This window comes from Hemiscyllium ocellatum, chromosome 30 (genome assembly GCF_020745735.1).
Source record: "Hemiscyllium ocellatum isolate sHemOce1 chromosome 30, sHemOce1.pat.X.cur, whole genome shotgun sequence".
Classification (NCBI taxonomy): Eukaryota; Metazoa; Chordata; class Chondrichthyes; order Orectolobiformes; family Hemiscylliidae; genus Hemiscyllium; species Hemiscyllium ocellatum.
The window spans coordinates 31899571-31916016 of record NC_083430.1 but is presented as its reverse complement, the minus strand read 5'-3'; the positions used below and the strand labels follow the sequence as shown (position 1 = coordinate 31916016).

General features: G+C 39.2%; 1 protein-coding gene across 4 annotated transcripts in view; it reads left to right on the top strand.

The window, feature by feature from the left end:
- The window catches only part of col8a2 (collagen, type VIII, alpha 2), a 169146-nt gene extending 154360 nt beyond the window's left edge, over positions 1-14786 (top strand). For all 4 annotated transcript variants that reach the window (XM_060847191.1, XM_060847192.1, XM_060847193.1 and 1 more), the window contains one exon: positions 9137-14786. In XM_060847191.1, coding sequence (XP_060703174.1) covers positions 9137-11058 — 1922 coding nt within the window. In that variant the 3' untranslated portion in view covers positions 11059-14786. The remainder of the gene's footprint in view (positions 1-9136) is intronic.
- The last annotated feature ends 1660 nt before the right edge of the window (positions 14787-16446 follow it).

The window sequence follows — 16446 nt, the reverse complement described above, 5'->3', positions numbered from 1 at the left end:
AAAGGCAAAGTCAGTAAAATAGATTGTCTCATGTGCAATTCTAGCAGCAGGAAGAGAACTCCAGCTTTTAGCTGTAACAGAGAGAGGAATAAGAGGCTCTACATCCAGCTTTAAGATCCCAGCAACTGCAGAAAGCTGACATTAAAAATCCTGGTTTTGTGGGAGCTTTACCCCACCCATTCGAGCTGCTTGTACTGTTCCAACTTAAAAAAAAGTCAGGATCTCACAAGCTTTTTATTTTATTGGCTTTGAATAGCCCACACAGCACCTCTGTCTCAACCTCTCTTCATAAAAAATACCAGAACAAGATAAACCACTTAAAGCCATAGTGTCATCACAATCTCTCTTGGTGCTGATTCATCATCTGGGGACCCAGTGGGGATTGGGATGGCTGGGAGGTCATAATCTCCAGTATGGCACCCCTGACATCTGGAGATAATAACCTGTAAAGTTTTTGTGAAGATCTATAGCTCGGGAGCTGATTGGATTCATTGTTGGTCTGTTCACCAAGCTGGTAGGTTTGGAAGCATGGTACTCATTCAACAAACATGTTGACTTGGATCCAATATACAAACCACTGCAATGGAAAACTGGAACTGGTACCAACCGGAAACAGGTCAAACAGAACCATATCAATCAAAGCAGAACAGTACAGCAGTGTTTCACAGGCGGCAATACAGCACTGATTGTACCACTTAGAAAGGGAATGAAATGTCTGCCAGCAAACCTGCCAGCTCAACGAACAGACCAACAACAAATCCATACTAACTACTGGTGGGACTTCCTGCTCTGGATTCAGAATTTGAGCAACCATTTCACTGCCTGAGTTCATGTAAGATCTGGCAGCTTCCTGACCAAGTTTTACTCCACAAAACTCTGCCGAAAATACTGCCTTTTGTTTCTGCGAGCTGCGGGGTCCGAAAAAAGGGACATAGTTTCAAGACAAGGTGTTGATCATTTAGGCCTGAAATAGAGTCATAGTGTCATCGAGATGTACAGCATGGAAACAGATCCTTCGGTTCAACTTGTCCAGGCCAACCAGATATCCTAACCTAATCTCGTCCCATTTTCTAGCATTTGGCTCATATCCCTCTAAACCCTTCCGATTCATACAGCAATCCAGAAGATCTATAGAAATTTCTTCACTCAAATTATTATGAATTGTTAGAATTCTCTACTCTGAAGGGCTGTAGGTAGCTGTTATGTCATCACATTTGGAGTATATCCTAGTAAATGCCAAACACGCAAATACACCAACCATCTGGATGTTGTCACATGTCTGGGACCACAGTCTCTTTGCATTGTAGCACTCAATGTACAGGCTGTGATGAGCAATTGAATTATTACATATTAGTTTAGCTGTTAAAAAAAAAACCATCAGAGATCTTCAAGTAAACAGAATCCATGTCACTCATTTGTGTTATATTAAGGTAACACAAGAATGTTACATGATGGCAGCAGTGATACCTACTTTAGAAAAGTAAAAGCAAAAAAAATCAAAAACCATCCAACATTGCAGGTCAAGAGGAACAGTGGTAAAAAAAATGGCATTCCAGATTTAAGGCTGAGATGGACAGTTTCTTGATCAAAGAATATGGACAGCACAAGATTAACAATTGAATGTTGGAGCAAACCCAATGGGGTTATGCTTTCTTCCTGCTCTTATTTCCTGTGACTTATGTTCTTATATCGTAAAATTCATGGGATTACTGTTCAATGGAGAAATTGTCAAAGATTATTGGGCCCATCCAATTGAAATGTTTTCATGAGTTCTGATCTTAATCCACTCTTTTGAGTAGGCAGAAGAGAGAGATTTTGGACAAAGGTCAAACTAAGAATGTGGTAAGAACTATCCCGGTTTACTGTTACATTTGATATAGCAATGCACAAATGAATGAGGTATTAGGCAATGTATAGAATATCATAGTTACATGTTATATTTGATTTTCATAAGTACTACATGGATATGAACATTACTGTTAGTGTTATATTTGACATAGTAATGCACTGATGAATAATATGTTTTCCATTTGTGTAGAATGTTTCAGTTACTTGTTATATTGGATTTAGTAATCACTATATGTTAGTATTGTTAAAGTTTTATTTTTAAAAATGCAGGCACACAAAAGTCCACAAGTGCAAATAGATGTCCCAAGCTTAAAGTAATTTTTCCAAATTCAACTAAAACCTCAGAAATAGTGGGCTTGCTTACACACATCAGTCCCAAGATATAATTAGAAAGCAAGAATGTTGCATATCTTTGATGATATTTCAGCCTTTCCATGCTGTTTAGTGTCTGACTCTCATTTTTTGTGCATTCCCAAATATCCAGTCCTGTTGAAAATTCGCACCAGAGCTTTCAGCTCCATTGCTCCTGTCCTCTGGAATTTCCTCTCTAAACCACATTACATAATTGCCTCAGCCTTTTCCTGCAAGAACAGTTCAAAAGCACATTTTTGTGTCTGCCTCTCATTTCCCTAAACATTTCCTTTCTTTTTTTACCTTGGGATTTTATTTTACATTAAAGATGTTTTACAGATGAAAATTGTTGTTACCTTGCAAACGCTTCGGGCATGATTTTCCCATTCTTTGTGAAAATGTGAAGAGGCCATGTTTAGCAGCAAATAAACTTCCAATGCTAAGATAACTTACCTGAACATGTGCCACTTCACTTGTTACGAATGTGGGAAAGTTACTTGACCTACTGTATGCTTTGGCACTGGTGTCCCAGATTGGCAGAAGTTGTCAGCTAATCAGATGGTTTGCAACTTTTGAGTCAAGTCACTAATATATTTGGCTGCTTTAGATATTGGACAGTATCGTTTCTCAACAATAAGGAAAAGCTAAATGAGTAATTAAAGGACAATTAGTTGAATGTCAGTTTTATGCAAATTCTTCAAATCCATCAGTGCCGATAGAGACCATTTTGTCCATTGAGTCTGCACTGATCCTCCGAAGAGCATCCCACTCAGAACCTCCATTCCCATAACCCTGTTTACCATGGTTAATCCATGTAGTCTGCACACTATGAGGTAGTTTAGCACAGTCAATCCACATAACCTGCACATCTTTGGACTGTGGGAGGGAAACTGAAGCACCTGGAGGAAACCCACACAGATGCGGGGAGAATGTGCAAACCCCACACATACAGTCACCTGTTGTTAGATTTGAACATGGGTTTCTGGCGCTATGAGGCAGCCGTGCTAACCACAGTGCCACTCATTAGGGTTTTATAATTTTTAAAGATGAGCCACCATAATTTTTTTAGCAGCAAGAGATAGTCAATGTCTTTATTGAAGTTTTTTTCAAATTATTTCATGGATAAAGAAAGTTTAGTACATGGTCATGCATGTGCATGTTCAGAAAGCATTTGATAAGATATATTGCAGCAGAACAAATAATACAAAATAATGCAGCAAAATGAGCAAAGTATTAGGGTGTGTGCATATTGCTGAAATTAAAGTTGTATTGTAAGTGGTACTGCCAAAGTCTCAATGCTAGATCCTTTCTTACGTGATGTAATAAAAATAATGAAACATTATGTAATTAGTTTACATGATATTCTTTCGTCATGATCCAAATTATTATCTTATATTTTGAATTTGGAAACAGGCATTAAAATTTGAGGTGGTACATATTACTGTTTGAAACTGACAGGCAGAAACGGACCAACTAGTTCATCAAGGTGAAATATTCCTCTGACACCCACGAAGTGCCTTGTGCCACCAGATACCATCCCAAGAGACCATCCAGAACCCTCTTACTACAATTTACCTTCTCTTGATCAGCTGTTATTGATTAGATTCCCTACAGGCCCTAGTCCACACCGATCCTCCGAAGAGTAACCCACCCAGACCCATTTCCTTCTAACTAATGCACCTAACACTATGGGCAATTTAGCATGGCCAATTCACCTGACCTGGACAGCTTTGGACTGTGGGATTTCCATACCCACCTGTCAACCTCCTGTTTTCTGCCTGTTTCACAAAGTAGTTATCTCTAACAACTTGCTGATGTAACACACTCCCAATTAAAATTTCACATCAAAATTCATAAAGCAACAAGGTGACAATGGAAATGTATTTTAGAAGTTTATAGTTTAGTCATGGTTTAATACATAATGCATATCAACTCCTCTTTAGACATGCCATAAAGCTGAATATACAGAAATACAATCCAGTACTTGACGACAGGTCAAGTGGTCTTGGTGCTACACTAGTTAGGCTGCTTTTAGAATATTGCGTACAATTCTGGGTTCCTTGCTATCGGAAGAATGTTGTGAAACTTGAAAGAGTTCAGAAAAGATTTACAATAATGTTGGAGGATTTGAGCCACAGGGAGAGACTGAATAGGCTGGGGCTTCTTTCTGTGGAGCGTCAGAGGCTGAGGGGTGACCTGATAGAGGTTTATAAGATCATGAGGGGCATGGATAGGATAACAGAAAAGGTCTGTTCCCTGGGCTGGGGGAGTCTAGAACTTGAGGGCACAGGTTTAGGGTGAGAGGGGAAAGAGATAAAAGGCACCTCAGGGGGAACTTTTTCATGCAGAGGGTGGTGTGTGTATGGAATGAGCTGCCAGAGGAAGTGGTGGAGGCTGGTACAATTATAGCATTTAAAAGGCATCTGGATGGGTATATGAATGGGAAGGATTTAGAGGGATATGGGCCAAGTGCTGACAAATGGGACTAGATTAGGTTGGGATACCTGAGCAGCATGGACAATTTGGACCGAAGAGTCTTTTTCTGTGCTGTACATCTCTATGACAAACTGGTAGTCATTTGTCTGGAGTTTTACATAAGAATAATAACTATGGAATTGTTATATCTCTCTTGTGCATTAACGTATGTCCATTTATTAATTATTAATAGCTACCATATGATACACATTCCAGTGTCTAGTCCCTATTTCTAGCACGTATTACTTTAAACAGATGACTTAGAGTGCAACTTGAACTGTACAGGTCCTATTGTTTTTCTGGCTCTTGCTTTGATCACATGGGAATCTTATTGGTTATACTCTTGCAACACATGATCAATCAACGATTGATCTAAGTATTAATCTTATGAAGATTTTTGATAGGGTAACCGAGGAAGACTACTGTGGTTAGAATGTGAGTAACAACTTCAAGTTGTCTGATGATTAGGAACCTTCTTGTAAAATAGTGTTCATATTATGGTTACTGATTTCTGCTCAATTACAGATATGAAATATATAATTTTCAAGAGAGATAGACAGATATTCTGAATGTAGTTGGGCAATGTAACAATAATGCCCAACTCAACACCTAGTTAGATTACTGATGAAGTGAAAGCCACATAAAAGAAGGTGACAATGAGAAGATGGCCTGTAAACTTGTTCCATGCTGTTCAAAGGTATCCTCTGCACAAGGCAATATTGCAGAAGGTCTTTATGGTGACAGAGAAGGGTGATTTGAGAACACTGTTGGCAACTATCGCCACTGGTATAATGTATTTCTGCATGATGTTTGCCAGGTAAGTGTGCCTCTACCCTAGGAGGTAAATGGGTGGTGGGGGGAGAGGGTGGGGGCTGTCAGTGAGAGTGTACTGATCAAGTGGGGAAAATCCAATTTATCTGGTATCTTTTAATTTAATCCCAACATCTTCCAATAAAACAAAGAGAAATTCCCAATGGGTAGCCCATTGGAGCAACATCATAAACTCAAGAAAAGCACGTGCCAGACTGGTTGGCATGCAATCCCAACCAAATAAGTTGATTTTTGTTTATTCATTCTTGGAATACAGGTGTTTCAGTCTAAGTCAGCATTTAATTCCCGTTCCTAATTGCCCATGAGAAATATTGAAATTGAAACATAGCCACACCTCCACATTGGATGATTCTGGAGAAAATAATATGGGATTAAGAAAGGTCATCTGATAAACAGATTCGTACACAAAATGAACCTGCACAGTGACAGATGAAAGCAAAACCTATCCCAGGCAGTTTCAGAAATTGTCATTTTTTTATGGTTCTGAAAAATTCAACATTCAATGACCTCACATTGGCTCAATGTTTGTTGTTTTTCCCATTTCATCAATGTGCCTGTCCTACTTACAGGTAGGCATATTGCATAGTGATCAGTGTTTTGTAAAAAAAACTTATATTACAGTAAACATTTGCAGAGGGTTGCACATTCTCCATAATACTTCATCTGTCAAACGCACAACAGAATCTTGTTAAGATGCACTGCTAAGCAACTTGGTAAAATAAACTAAAATGTATGCACAATTATCTTGATAATCTTTCGAAGATGAAGCAATTTCTTCCCAATCATTCCTACCCTCCCATTATTTTTCTTTCATTGTCTCTAGGCTATTGTTCTCAACACTGGGAAGTAGTCTCTGGTGTTTCACTCCAAAAAAGAACTGTTCTTTTCACCTCACTGCAGTAAAGTTCTTGAGCTCGAACACGCCCAGTTCAGAAGCGTGCTGAAAACTAAAGCAACTGAAAGGAACAGGATTAGGTATATTCCTGTCCTGAGGAAGTGTGCAAGTGAACACAGAGAAAATGATCTTTAAATGACTTTCATCAAAAGTGACAGCAAATTCTACTCAGTCTCACCCATAGACCATTGCTACCATAAATGCCAATGTCAATGTAATTTAGTTCACTGTACATTCAGTTAAGATGTAGCAGAGTAAAGTGGATAGAGTGAATTTGATTGATCTGATAAAGTACTAGTTTTAGTGATGCATGCCTCAAAAAACTGCAACCAAGTTATTCCAGAGCATTGATAATGCTACCTCTCAAAAATCCTTTGATCTCAGTTTTGCAAGTTTCCTTTGATCCTGCACCAGAGTCTTTAGGTGGGTATGTTCTAGATTATTCTTACACTTTGTTTGCAGCTTTGATAGTAGCACCTTCTTGATAATATAGAAAGCTGACCAAATATTATATATCTGTAAAAGCAAAACAAATACAGTCCAGTCAACTGCTGTTCTTATCATCTTCCACCTCAAGAAAGGAAACCTCCATTATGCCATTGAACAATATCTACTCACCAAAGTTTACTCTTCAACGCTTTACTTTTGGATCTATCTTAAGGCTTGCATGCCCAGTTCAAAACCTTTCTCAAAACAAGATCCAATGACAGGCAATGATTGGGAGCAGAGTTGGGGTCATGTTGAATGAGTCAGAGGTGGTGGGGATGGTGGGGGGGGGAGAGAAAGACAGAAAGAGAAGGGGGGAGAGAGAGAGAGAAAAAAAACACATGGTGGATGGAATGCTACTGTTGGGAGGATTGCCTCCAACTGTACCTAGGACCTGGAAAGGAGGCCTCCCCCACTTTTCACAGCAGCCCACAGTATATGATTTAGAGCTTCACTTTTACTTTAGTTTTCAGATCTAAGTCAATTACAATTAATCTGGGTTTAGGAACTCAGTTTACTAGTCTTTATTTATTGCAAGAACCATGCCAAGTATAAATTTGTCTTTAAAACCTCTATAGAATTTATTAATTTTATTATAAAATGTACAAAAGACACTCTGGAGGCAGGAAGCATGTTTCCGCAGATGGGTGAGTCCTGAACCAGAGGACATAGTTTAAAAATAAGGGGTAGGCTATTTAGAACAGAGTTGAGGAGGAACTTCTTCACCCAGAGAGTGGTGGGTGTATGGAATGCTCTGCCACAGAAGGCTGGGGAGGCCAAGTCTCTGGATACTTTCAAGAAAGAATTGGATAGACCTCTTAAGGATAGTGGAATCAAGGGTTATGGGGATAAGGCAGGAACAGGATACTGATTGAGGATGATCAGCCATGATCATAATGAATGGTGGTGCTGGCTCAAAGGGCAGAATGGCCTACTCCTGCACCTATTGTCTATGGTCTATTGTCAATACTTAGTAAAAGCAATGATTTTCAGCTGATCCATTCCAGGTTATCAATTCTTGACACTGGTCAATTGGGCACGGGTCTCTTTTTCTCCTCCTTGGTATCTCTTTTGGCATAAGGAACCACAAAGAATCACCACTTAGTAACCACTTATTAGCTAAACAATATGGCCTCAATTCTGATGTGTTTCTTGAAATGTAATCCTAACTTCTTACTGTCTCCTGATTCATTCTTTGACATACTGATCACTTTGTAAGATCACACCCTTTATGACAGCTTAGTTTACTAACTGCATAGATTATTCTCAAGATCATGCCAGGAAAACCATGAATGCATTTGTTTAGAGTATGTAGTGTCACCTCCCAGTGATTACGCATCATCCCGAATCTCCCAACTGATGCATCTGTTCCTCAAAACCTATCAATATCTTTTTAAAGAAAAGAACTATGTGTTACTATGAAATAACTGTTGATGCCTGAAACAAATTATTGCTCAAAATCACCAAAGAATTGTAATAGATAGAGCTATTACCTACTTTAAGTTTCAAAACTAAACAATTTTAAAATATTGCTGTTTCTTTAAGTGAAAGCTGTGTCCTCTTCAAATGTATTTGCACATTTGTCAGCCTAAGTTTACATTAGTCTGAGTCATTAAAGCAACCATTAAACCATAAACCTATGACTTTACATTTAGCTAGGTTAAAAATAACATTACAGTGTCAAACCTCATTAACACCCATTAAATCTGAGTGGTGGTGTGAGGAAGCCATTACTTAATTGCCCACTTAAGGACTTTACTTGGGTTGTGGGCAAGCTGTCCATACACAGGTTATTCATGCATTAAATTGTGATGAGTCAACAGACAGGTAGTGGGCACTTCCTTTACAGTGCACCCACCTATGTTTCTGCTTATAGGTGGCTAGTAAAATTCAGCCAGTTAACTTTGTTTTCCTTCCACAGATGCTGTCTGACCTGCTGAATATTTTCAGCAATTTTTTTTGGTCAGATTTTCAGTATCTGCAGTGTTTTCATTTTATAATTGTTGCTAACTGCAGAAGACTTCAAAACTGAAACTTAAGAATTTCCACTGCTATTTTGTGGTCAATGAAACTACAACTGTCCATTTTGAAACTTAATTGAAAATAGATAAGAAACAGGTATTTTAAAAGCATTACTAAATTCTCATAATTTAGAGTATCTGTTTAGTCAAAAGCCATGAAGTAATATTTCATTGTAAATTAAATTGTAATAATTGACATGTCTTTTCCATTTTTTTAAAATTGAAACAGAAATTCCAGTGATTCTTCCCTCTGACCTCAGAGGTGAGAAAGGTGCTCCAGGAAAACCTGGGCCAAGAGGACCTCCTGGATTGCCGGGAATTCCAGGGAAACCAGGAAATGGAAAGCCAGGTCTTCCAGGACGGACTGGACCACCTGGAGCACCAGGGCTGGCAAGCTTTGGAAAACCAGGAATTCCAGGACAACCCGGTAAACCAGGTATTAGGGGAATTCCAGGACCTAAAGGCGATATTGGACCTAGAGGGGATATGGGACCCAGAGGCCTTCCAGGGCCCCCAGGATTACCTGGACCTTCAGGTTTCTCTGTCGTTGGTAAGCCAGGAGCTCCAGGAGCCGACGGATCACCAGGGCTTAGAGCAGAGCCGGGTCTAAAGGGAGAACGTGGTCCCCCAGGGGAGCGTGGTCCCAAAGGTGAAAATGGGTACGGCAAACCTGGTGCTCCAGGTCCGAGAGGTAAGGAAGGGGCCCCAGGTAAGCCTGGACCTCCGGGCCAGCCTGCAAGAGGAAAACCAGGAATTAATGGTTTACCTGGTTCCCCTGGTGAGAAAGGGGAAGAAGGACCATCAGGTGAATCAGGACTTCCAGGTCCACCTGGTCCTCAGGGACCAGCAGGAAAGCCAGGATTGAATGGCATGGGAAAGCCAGGTCAAAATGGGTTATCAGGAATTCCGGGATCTAAAGGTCAAAAGGGGGAGGTAGGGCCTCCTGGTGTTCGTGGTCTGCCTGGACCACCAACATATGCAAAGCCTGGAATAAATGGACTTAAAGGTGAGCGGGGCCTTCCTGGGAAACCTGGTGCCCCAGGACTCAATGGCGAACCAGGATTGAATGGCTTGGATGGTGAACCTGGGGATAAGGGGGAGCAGGGCCCTCCAGGCCCTTTGGGTCCTAAAGGATTCATGGGGAAACCAGGTATTCCAGGTGTCAAAGGTGACATTGGGATCATTGGGCCACCAGGTCTGAAAGGAATGCAAGGTGACCATGGACAGAATGGGTTACCTGGGAAACCGGGTGTGCCTGGGGAGAAAGGTTTGCGTGGGCCTTCAGGATCACCAGGCAAAATTGGTCAAAAAGGTGAAGCTGGGCATACAGGGGTCCCCGGAGCACCAGGGATAGCTGGTCCTGTAGGACCCAAAGGGGAACCAGGGCAGGCAGGTCAACCTGGTCCAAGGGGCTCATCGGGAATACCTGGTCTTCAGGGGCCATCGGGACCAATAGGACCTACAGGTTTACCAGGTCCCAAAGGAGAACGAGGACCACCAGGTTTGCCAGGAGAAGGCATAGTAGGTGAACCAGGAAGGACAGGACCAATGGGTCAGCCTGGAAGTCCTGGAATACAAGGAATGAATGGAGCCCAAGGTCCTCCAGGGCCACCTGGTCCACCAGGCCCACCAGGACTCCTCATTAATGGGGAATTAACAGGTGTATCGGGCCTTCAGGTAGATGGAGCTGTGGACGGTGCAAAAATACCAGGGAATGGAAAACCAGATTATGGAATAGGAGAAATCTCTGCAAAGGTAGCTCCTGCCTTCACAGCCATTTTGACAAAACCATTTCCACCATCAGGGGCACCCATTAAGTTTGACAGGATTTTGTACAATGGACAAAGTGGATACAATCCTGCAACTGGGCTATTCACGTGTCAAATACCAGGCGTCTACTATTTTGCTTATCATGTGCATGTCAAGGGAACCAATATTTGGGTGGCACTGTATAAGAATAATGTGCCTGCAACATACACATATGATGAATATAAGAAAGGATACCTTGACCAAGCATCGGGAAGTGCTGTACTGGAACTTAAAGAGCATGACCAAGTATGGGTCCAGATGCCTTCAGACCAAGCCAATGGGTTATATTCTACTGAATACATCCATTCCTCTTTCTCAGGATTCCTACTTTGCCCAACATAACGTTGATCAACTTGAATTAGTGGATATATATATTGTGTAGTAATAAACTGTATCAAGAGAGAGACAGAGTATCACTGGAAAAAGCACATGTGTTATTGTCTGTTGCTACATTTTTCCAGTTTTGAAGAAGCCTTAAAAGCCTCTCAGTGACAACCAGTAAAGTATAACAACCACATGGCAGACATTTCAACTAGTGGCTGCACGTGTCTCCAGCTTATGTTGCAATGGATTAAATATAGAACTGTTGCATTTATATGAGCAGTTAGAGGCAAAACTTAACTTCATTTGCAATGCAAGTCAATATGATGTCTGTTACTTGTACTCCCTGTGCCTACTCTTGAGTAATGTTCTACCTAAGGATACATTTCTTGTTTCTACACATTTGTACCATTGACAGAAAACAAAACTATATTACCCAGTTGTATTCTAGTTATTTTAACCATACCTTTTGAAGTGCAATACATGGTGAGTGGTGATCCATAGTGAATTCAGACAACTGAGCACACTGTAAACTGGGTGAGAATGAAAACATTGCAAACTGGTAATCATCACCACTTGCTTGAATTTTAAGTTTCAAACTAACATGTTATGATAACGAGAAAAAGATCTAAGGCTAAGCAATGTAGTGCAAAGTGAGTGTTTCTTTTGTACTGTTTTGATGATCTGTATTTTGCGTTATTGCGGTGACCTGAAATATTGCTGAGTTTCAATTTGATTGCAGTTAAAGAATGATGTATAGTGAACTATATACATTTTAAATCAACCTATCTAGACATGCCATGACATACCTCTGGAATAGGTGGGACTTGAACCCAGGCTTCCTGACCCAGAGATCGGGAATACTATGACTATGCCAGAAGAAACCCTCACATTGAACTACAGACATTTTCTAATCTGTAGAAACATTAAACTCTACTGAACCAAAATCAATATGTGCACGTGTCACTCAGATACGTGCAGCCCAGTTACTCACTAACTTAATTCAATTGGCTGATTCTACTAGAGGACTGACACTTTCAACGCCAGTATTTTTCCATTGTCAAAGACTGTGAAATGTTTCGTCTTCCTCAAACTCAACTCAAATCCTACTCAATTACGATTACAAAAAATACAATTCAAAGTTAAGACAAGGGAATTTACAACAAAATTAAGACTTGACAGCATCATTTTTTTAAAAATGGCAATTGTAAAATCTGATAAAGGATCCATGAGAGGCATATATGATGCTGAGTTCAAAGAGTTCAAGAGATGGACCATTGTTTTCTGTAGAAGCCATACTATATATTGCCTCATATTGGATTGGATCAGTACAGTTTCTATGGCATTTTTGCAATAGTTACAGCTGTTTTATTCACAGGGAGGCATAAATGCAGTAGCTGTCACTTTAAAGTTCCAGATGTTATTTCTGATAGTTACATTTGTTTTCAAGGAACTTTCAAATGTAAAACATTTTCTGATCTCATATTGCTTAATTGTATATGCCTTTGAAAATGTTTACAAATTTTGGTAAATTTTCTTCAACTGAATTTTACCTTACTAAAAATTATTATAATTGAATTCAAATGTCTTACCTGTGCCTTTTGTTTTGGACTTTAAAACAATAGTATCTTTCTCTGGCCAAATAAATCCTTATAATTTGACCTTTCAAGCACAAAGGCTGAAAGGATAATTAAGAAAATATAAACAGTATTATAAGAAGCAATAATTTATTTATTTTAAAGGATTTTCACACAAAATTGAATTTAACTAACACTTGAGTGCATGAATTGTTCATATACTAATAATCACCAAAATTAACTACAAGGCACAAGTATAAAGTAATTGAGATAATAATTACATTATGATAAACTAGTCTTTTACAAAATGTTTGGCAGATTATTTTTGCTATCTTTGAAACATAATATTAATACTCCCTACAATTAAAATAGTTTTTGGCTAAGAAATTGAGCAGAGCCTATTTTTGGCTTTTTCAGAAGCCTGCACTCAAATTAGGAAGCCTAAGAAATCTGGGGCTTTATGCCTTGGACCTGACTGTCACACGAAAGGTGCAGTGATAGGAACATGCACAGGCTTGTGTGCTAATATCTAGGTGAGTGATTGATTGAATCAGTTTGAGGTAATCTGGAGGAGAAATGGCAAGACCACAAATTTCTTTTGATGGGAGGGGAATGTTAGGAGGTCAGAACAGATCATTGGAGGGATTAGCAACTATGTTGGCAAGCCACTGAGCACAATTGCTGAGTAAGGGCTCGGAGGTCAGGATCAGGCCCAAGCATGAGTCTGACAAGAGGTGGGAGTGCAGGCCTAGAAGTTATCCGGAAGTGAGGTTGAAAATCCTGAAACTAAGAGCGACACTGTTTAAGGTGAGCACACTGACCTTTTCATTCTGTGCTGAGCATTGATTTTTCAAAAAGCAATTAACACTGATGTTGATTGGCTCAGGTGCAAGCCAAAATGGCAAAAGAGAGCCAAAGGAAGGAATTGATCCCTAATTTGCATGTGGTTTCATGCCTGCATCTAATATGGGTGATAGACATCTCATATTTGGTTTTCATCAAAATGGCATGAACCTTGGCTCGCTGTAGAATTACATATATGTGACACAAAGATCATTTTAGACACAAAATGGCACTCATAATGCCCAACACTGGGGGCTATGTAGCAGAATTTCTAAGCCTAACTGTAAGTGTTGGTAATCGCTTCCACAGAATCAAAGCTTTACGTAAAAGGCCATTAGTTCATCGTAGTTTTCATAGAAAATAATGCCCAACTTGAATGATTCTTCATAGACTGTACCTTGACTATTTTTTATGGAACCATAAATGTATTGTGCACACATTCTGTGACAAAGACAATCAAATTATTACTTTTTACACAGGAAACAAAATTAGAAAATGTATAAAATTCAATTTCAAAACAACATGCTTACAGTAATTGCTTCAGTCATTATAACATAATACTGAAATTACAAGTACTGTCAAGAAAATCATACACCATGGAAATTTTAAGGACTAGCTATATTGCTTTTAAATTATTTTTAAATGTAAAGGGATGTGCCAAGGTCTATTTTATGCATGTCTTCTTCAAACTAAACCACTCCAGTTATTGTGAAATAGCTCAAATGCTCTTTCACATTCCTTAATCATTTTGATTGTACAATTGAAATATGAGTCTCCGTCAATCGAAACAAAGGCACAGGTAAAAGGCTTGGAAAGGTTAATAGGTTTGAATTTGTTAGCATTAATCTAATTATGATTTTGCCAATTTGGTGCTGGAAGTCAGCAAACTGAAAAGTTCACTCTTCTACAATAAAGTCAATACTTACATTTCCTTCTAAGTATTTCAGCATATATTGTACTTTATTAATCTGTTAAGTCAAATATCAATACAGTATAACAATTCCAGCATGACAAAATTGCATTCCAATGTTCAGTAATATATTCAACTTTTCATAACCTGTTGTTTTCACATGAAATCATATTTCAAATCATTAATGAGTTGTTAATTATGGAGGAAAACAGGCATTCTCCCTTATTTAGTAAAATAAGAATTTCACCCTCCATGGCTTTGATTGCCAGACTATAGAAGGAAATGTTTTTTTTGTAAATACTTATATGCACTGTACTAGTAACTGGTAAAATGCACTCTTATTTTATTTGAATTGAAAACCAGACTCTTCTTTGAAAGCTAAACTACTTGATTGTATTGATTCAACATCAATAAAAGATTTCCTGATATAAAAGATTTGCATTTGTCCTGTTTGTTTAGATCCAATAAGATGTTTACAGTTTCTTTTTCCAGTCAGAGTTTTCTTACAGAATATGATTCACAGCTACAAAGACTATTCAAATTTTCTACCGGATTTTAGTGGGAGACAGAAACAGACATTTTTCCAAGATTATTTGTTTGTTATTATGGGTGCAACTGTCCCGTCCCCGGAGGTGGTAAGCGAGATGGGACAAAGAGGAAGTAATTGGGTAAGATGGCCTTAGAGGGATACTTGTCACCTTCTTGCTACCTCACTAATTAGGGTGAAAAGTTCCATTGGAGACTTTCCCAATCTACCACCAATTAAGACCTTAAGTGGTCCATTAATAGCTATTTTGGTGCTTCAACTCATAACTTTCTCAATTACCTGTCTCTCAGCAAGCAAGAAAGATGGCTGGTTTCCAAACTAAGTAAGCAGGACAACCTGTCTGCTGGGTTGGAGGGAACTCTCTGTTTTACCCGATTTGGAGGCAATCAGGGCCATGAATGAGAGGAAAGACAGTTGCTTTACAAATCTCATCAATATCTTATTTAATCTCAAACAGGTCCGATATCTTTACAGAAGCTATACTATGAACTGAAAATGCTTTAGAAAAAAATATTACTGAACAGCATACAGAGAGCAGAAAGATCCCTGGATCCATTTCTAGCCTGTCTTCACCCAATGTCTGCACACATGACCTTCCTGGGGGACAACTGGTTAGGATTTAAAATGCCTAAAATCTTTAATCTCCCCATACCCAAGATTCTGATACTGATTTTGCCATCCCTATACTCAAATTAACCAATTTCTGGAAATGTCAGAGATAAACATGTCCCAAGGTATTTCACAGAAGTGTTAAGAAACAAAATTCATCACCAAATTACAGAAGAAAATATGAGGATATGTGGCAAAGTGGGCCATATAGCCCCTCAAGCCTGTTCTGCCATTAAATAAAATCAAGGCTGTTTTGAAAACTGACTCATTACTCACCACTGGCCATATCCACAAATAACTCCATTAATCTCAGAACTAAAATTAAACAATTGAGCTGGTTGCTGTTAGCAGAGAAAAATCCCAAAACCGCTGTCATTCTTTGTGTGCTGAGTTGATTCTTAATTTCTTTCCTGAATGGTTTGGCCCTAATTTTAACACCATATAATATAATCCGAGATTCTTCAACTGCTCGAAAAAATTATATCTACAGTGAGTTGTGAACACAGACCAGATCGTCACACAAATCAGCCTACCAGCCATAGTTGCTGCTGCCTCGGAAAAGCAGTCAGTCAACATAATCAATGACCCCTCCCACCCCAATTATACTCTCTTCCACACTCTTCCATCAGGCAGAAGATATAAAAGTTTGCATACATCTATGAACAGATTTGAGAAAAGCTTCTTCCCCAACGTTATCAGACTTCTGAATGGCGTCTTTAACGCTAATGTTGATCTCTCTCTGCAGCTTCTTGGCATTGCACCTCACACTCTGTTCTCTGACCCTAACGCCTCTAAAACACATAAGGCACTGTAACCTTATCTGCTTACTCTCCAGCTTGAAAAAATTGATTAAATCATTCCTTAGCCTGCTAAATTCCTGTAAATACAAGTCTAATCTCTCCTTGTAATGTAACCCACGTAGT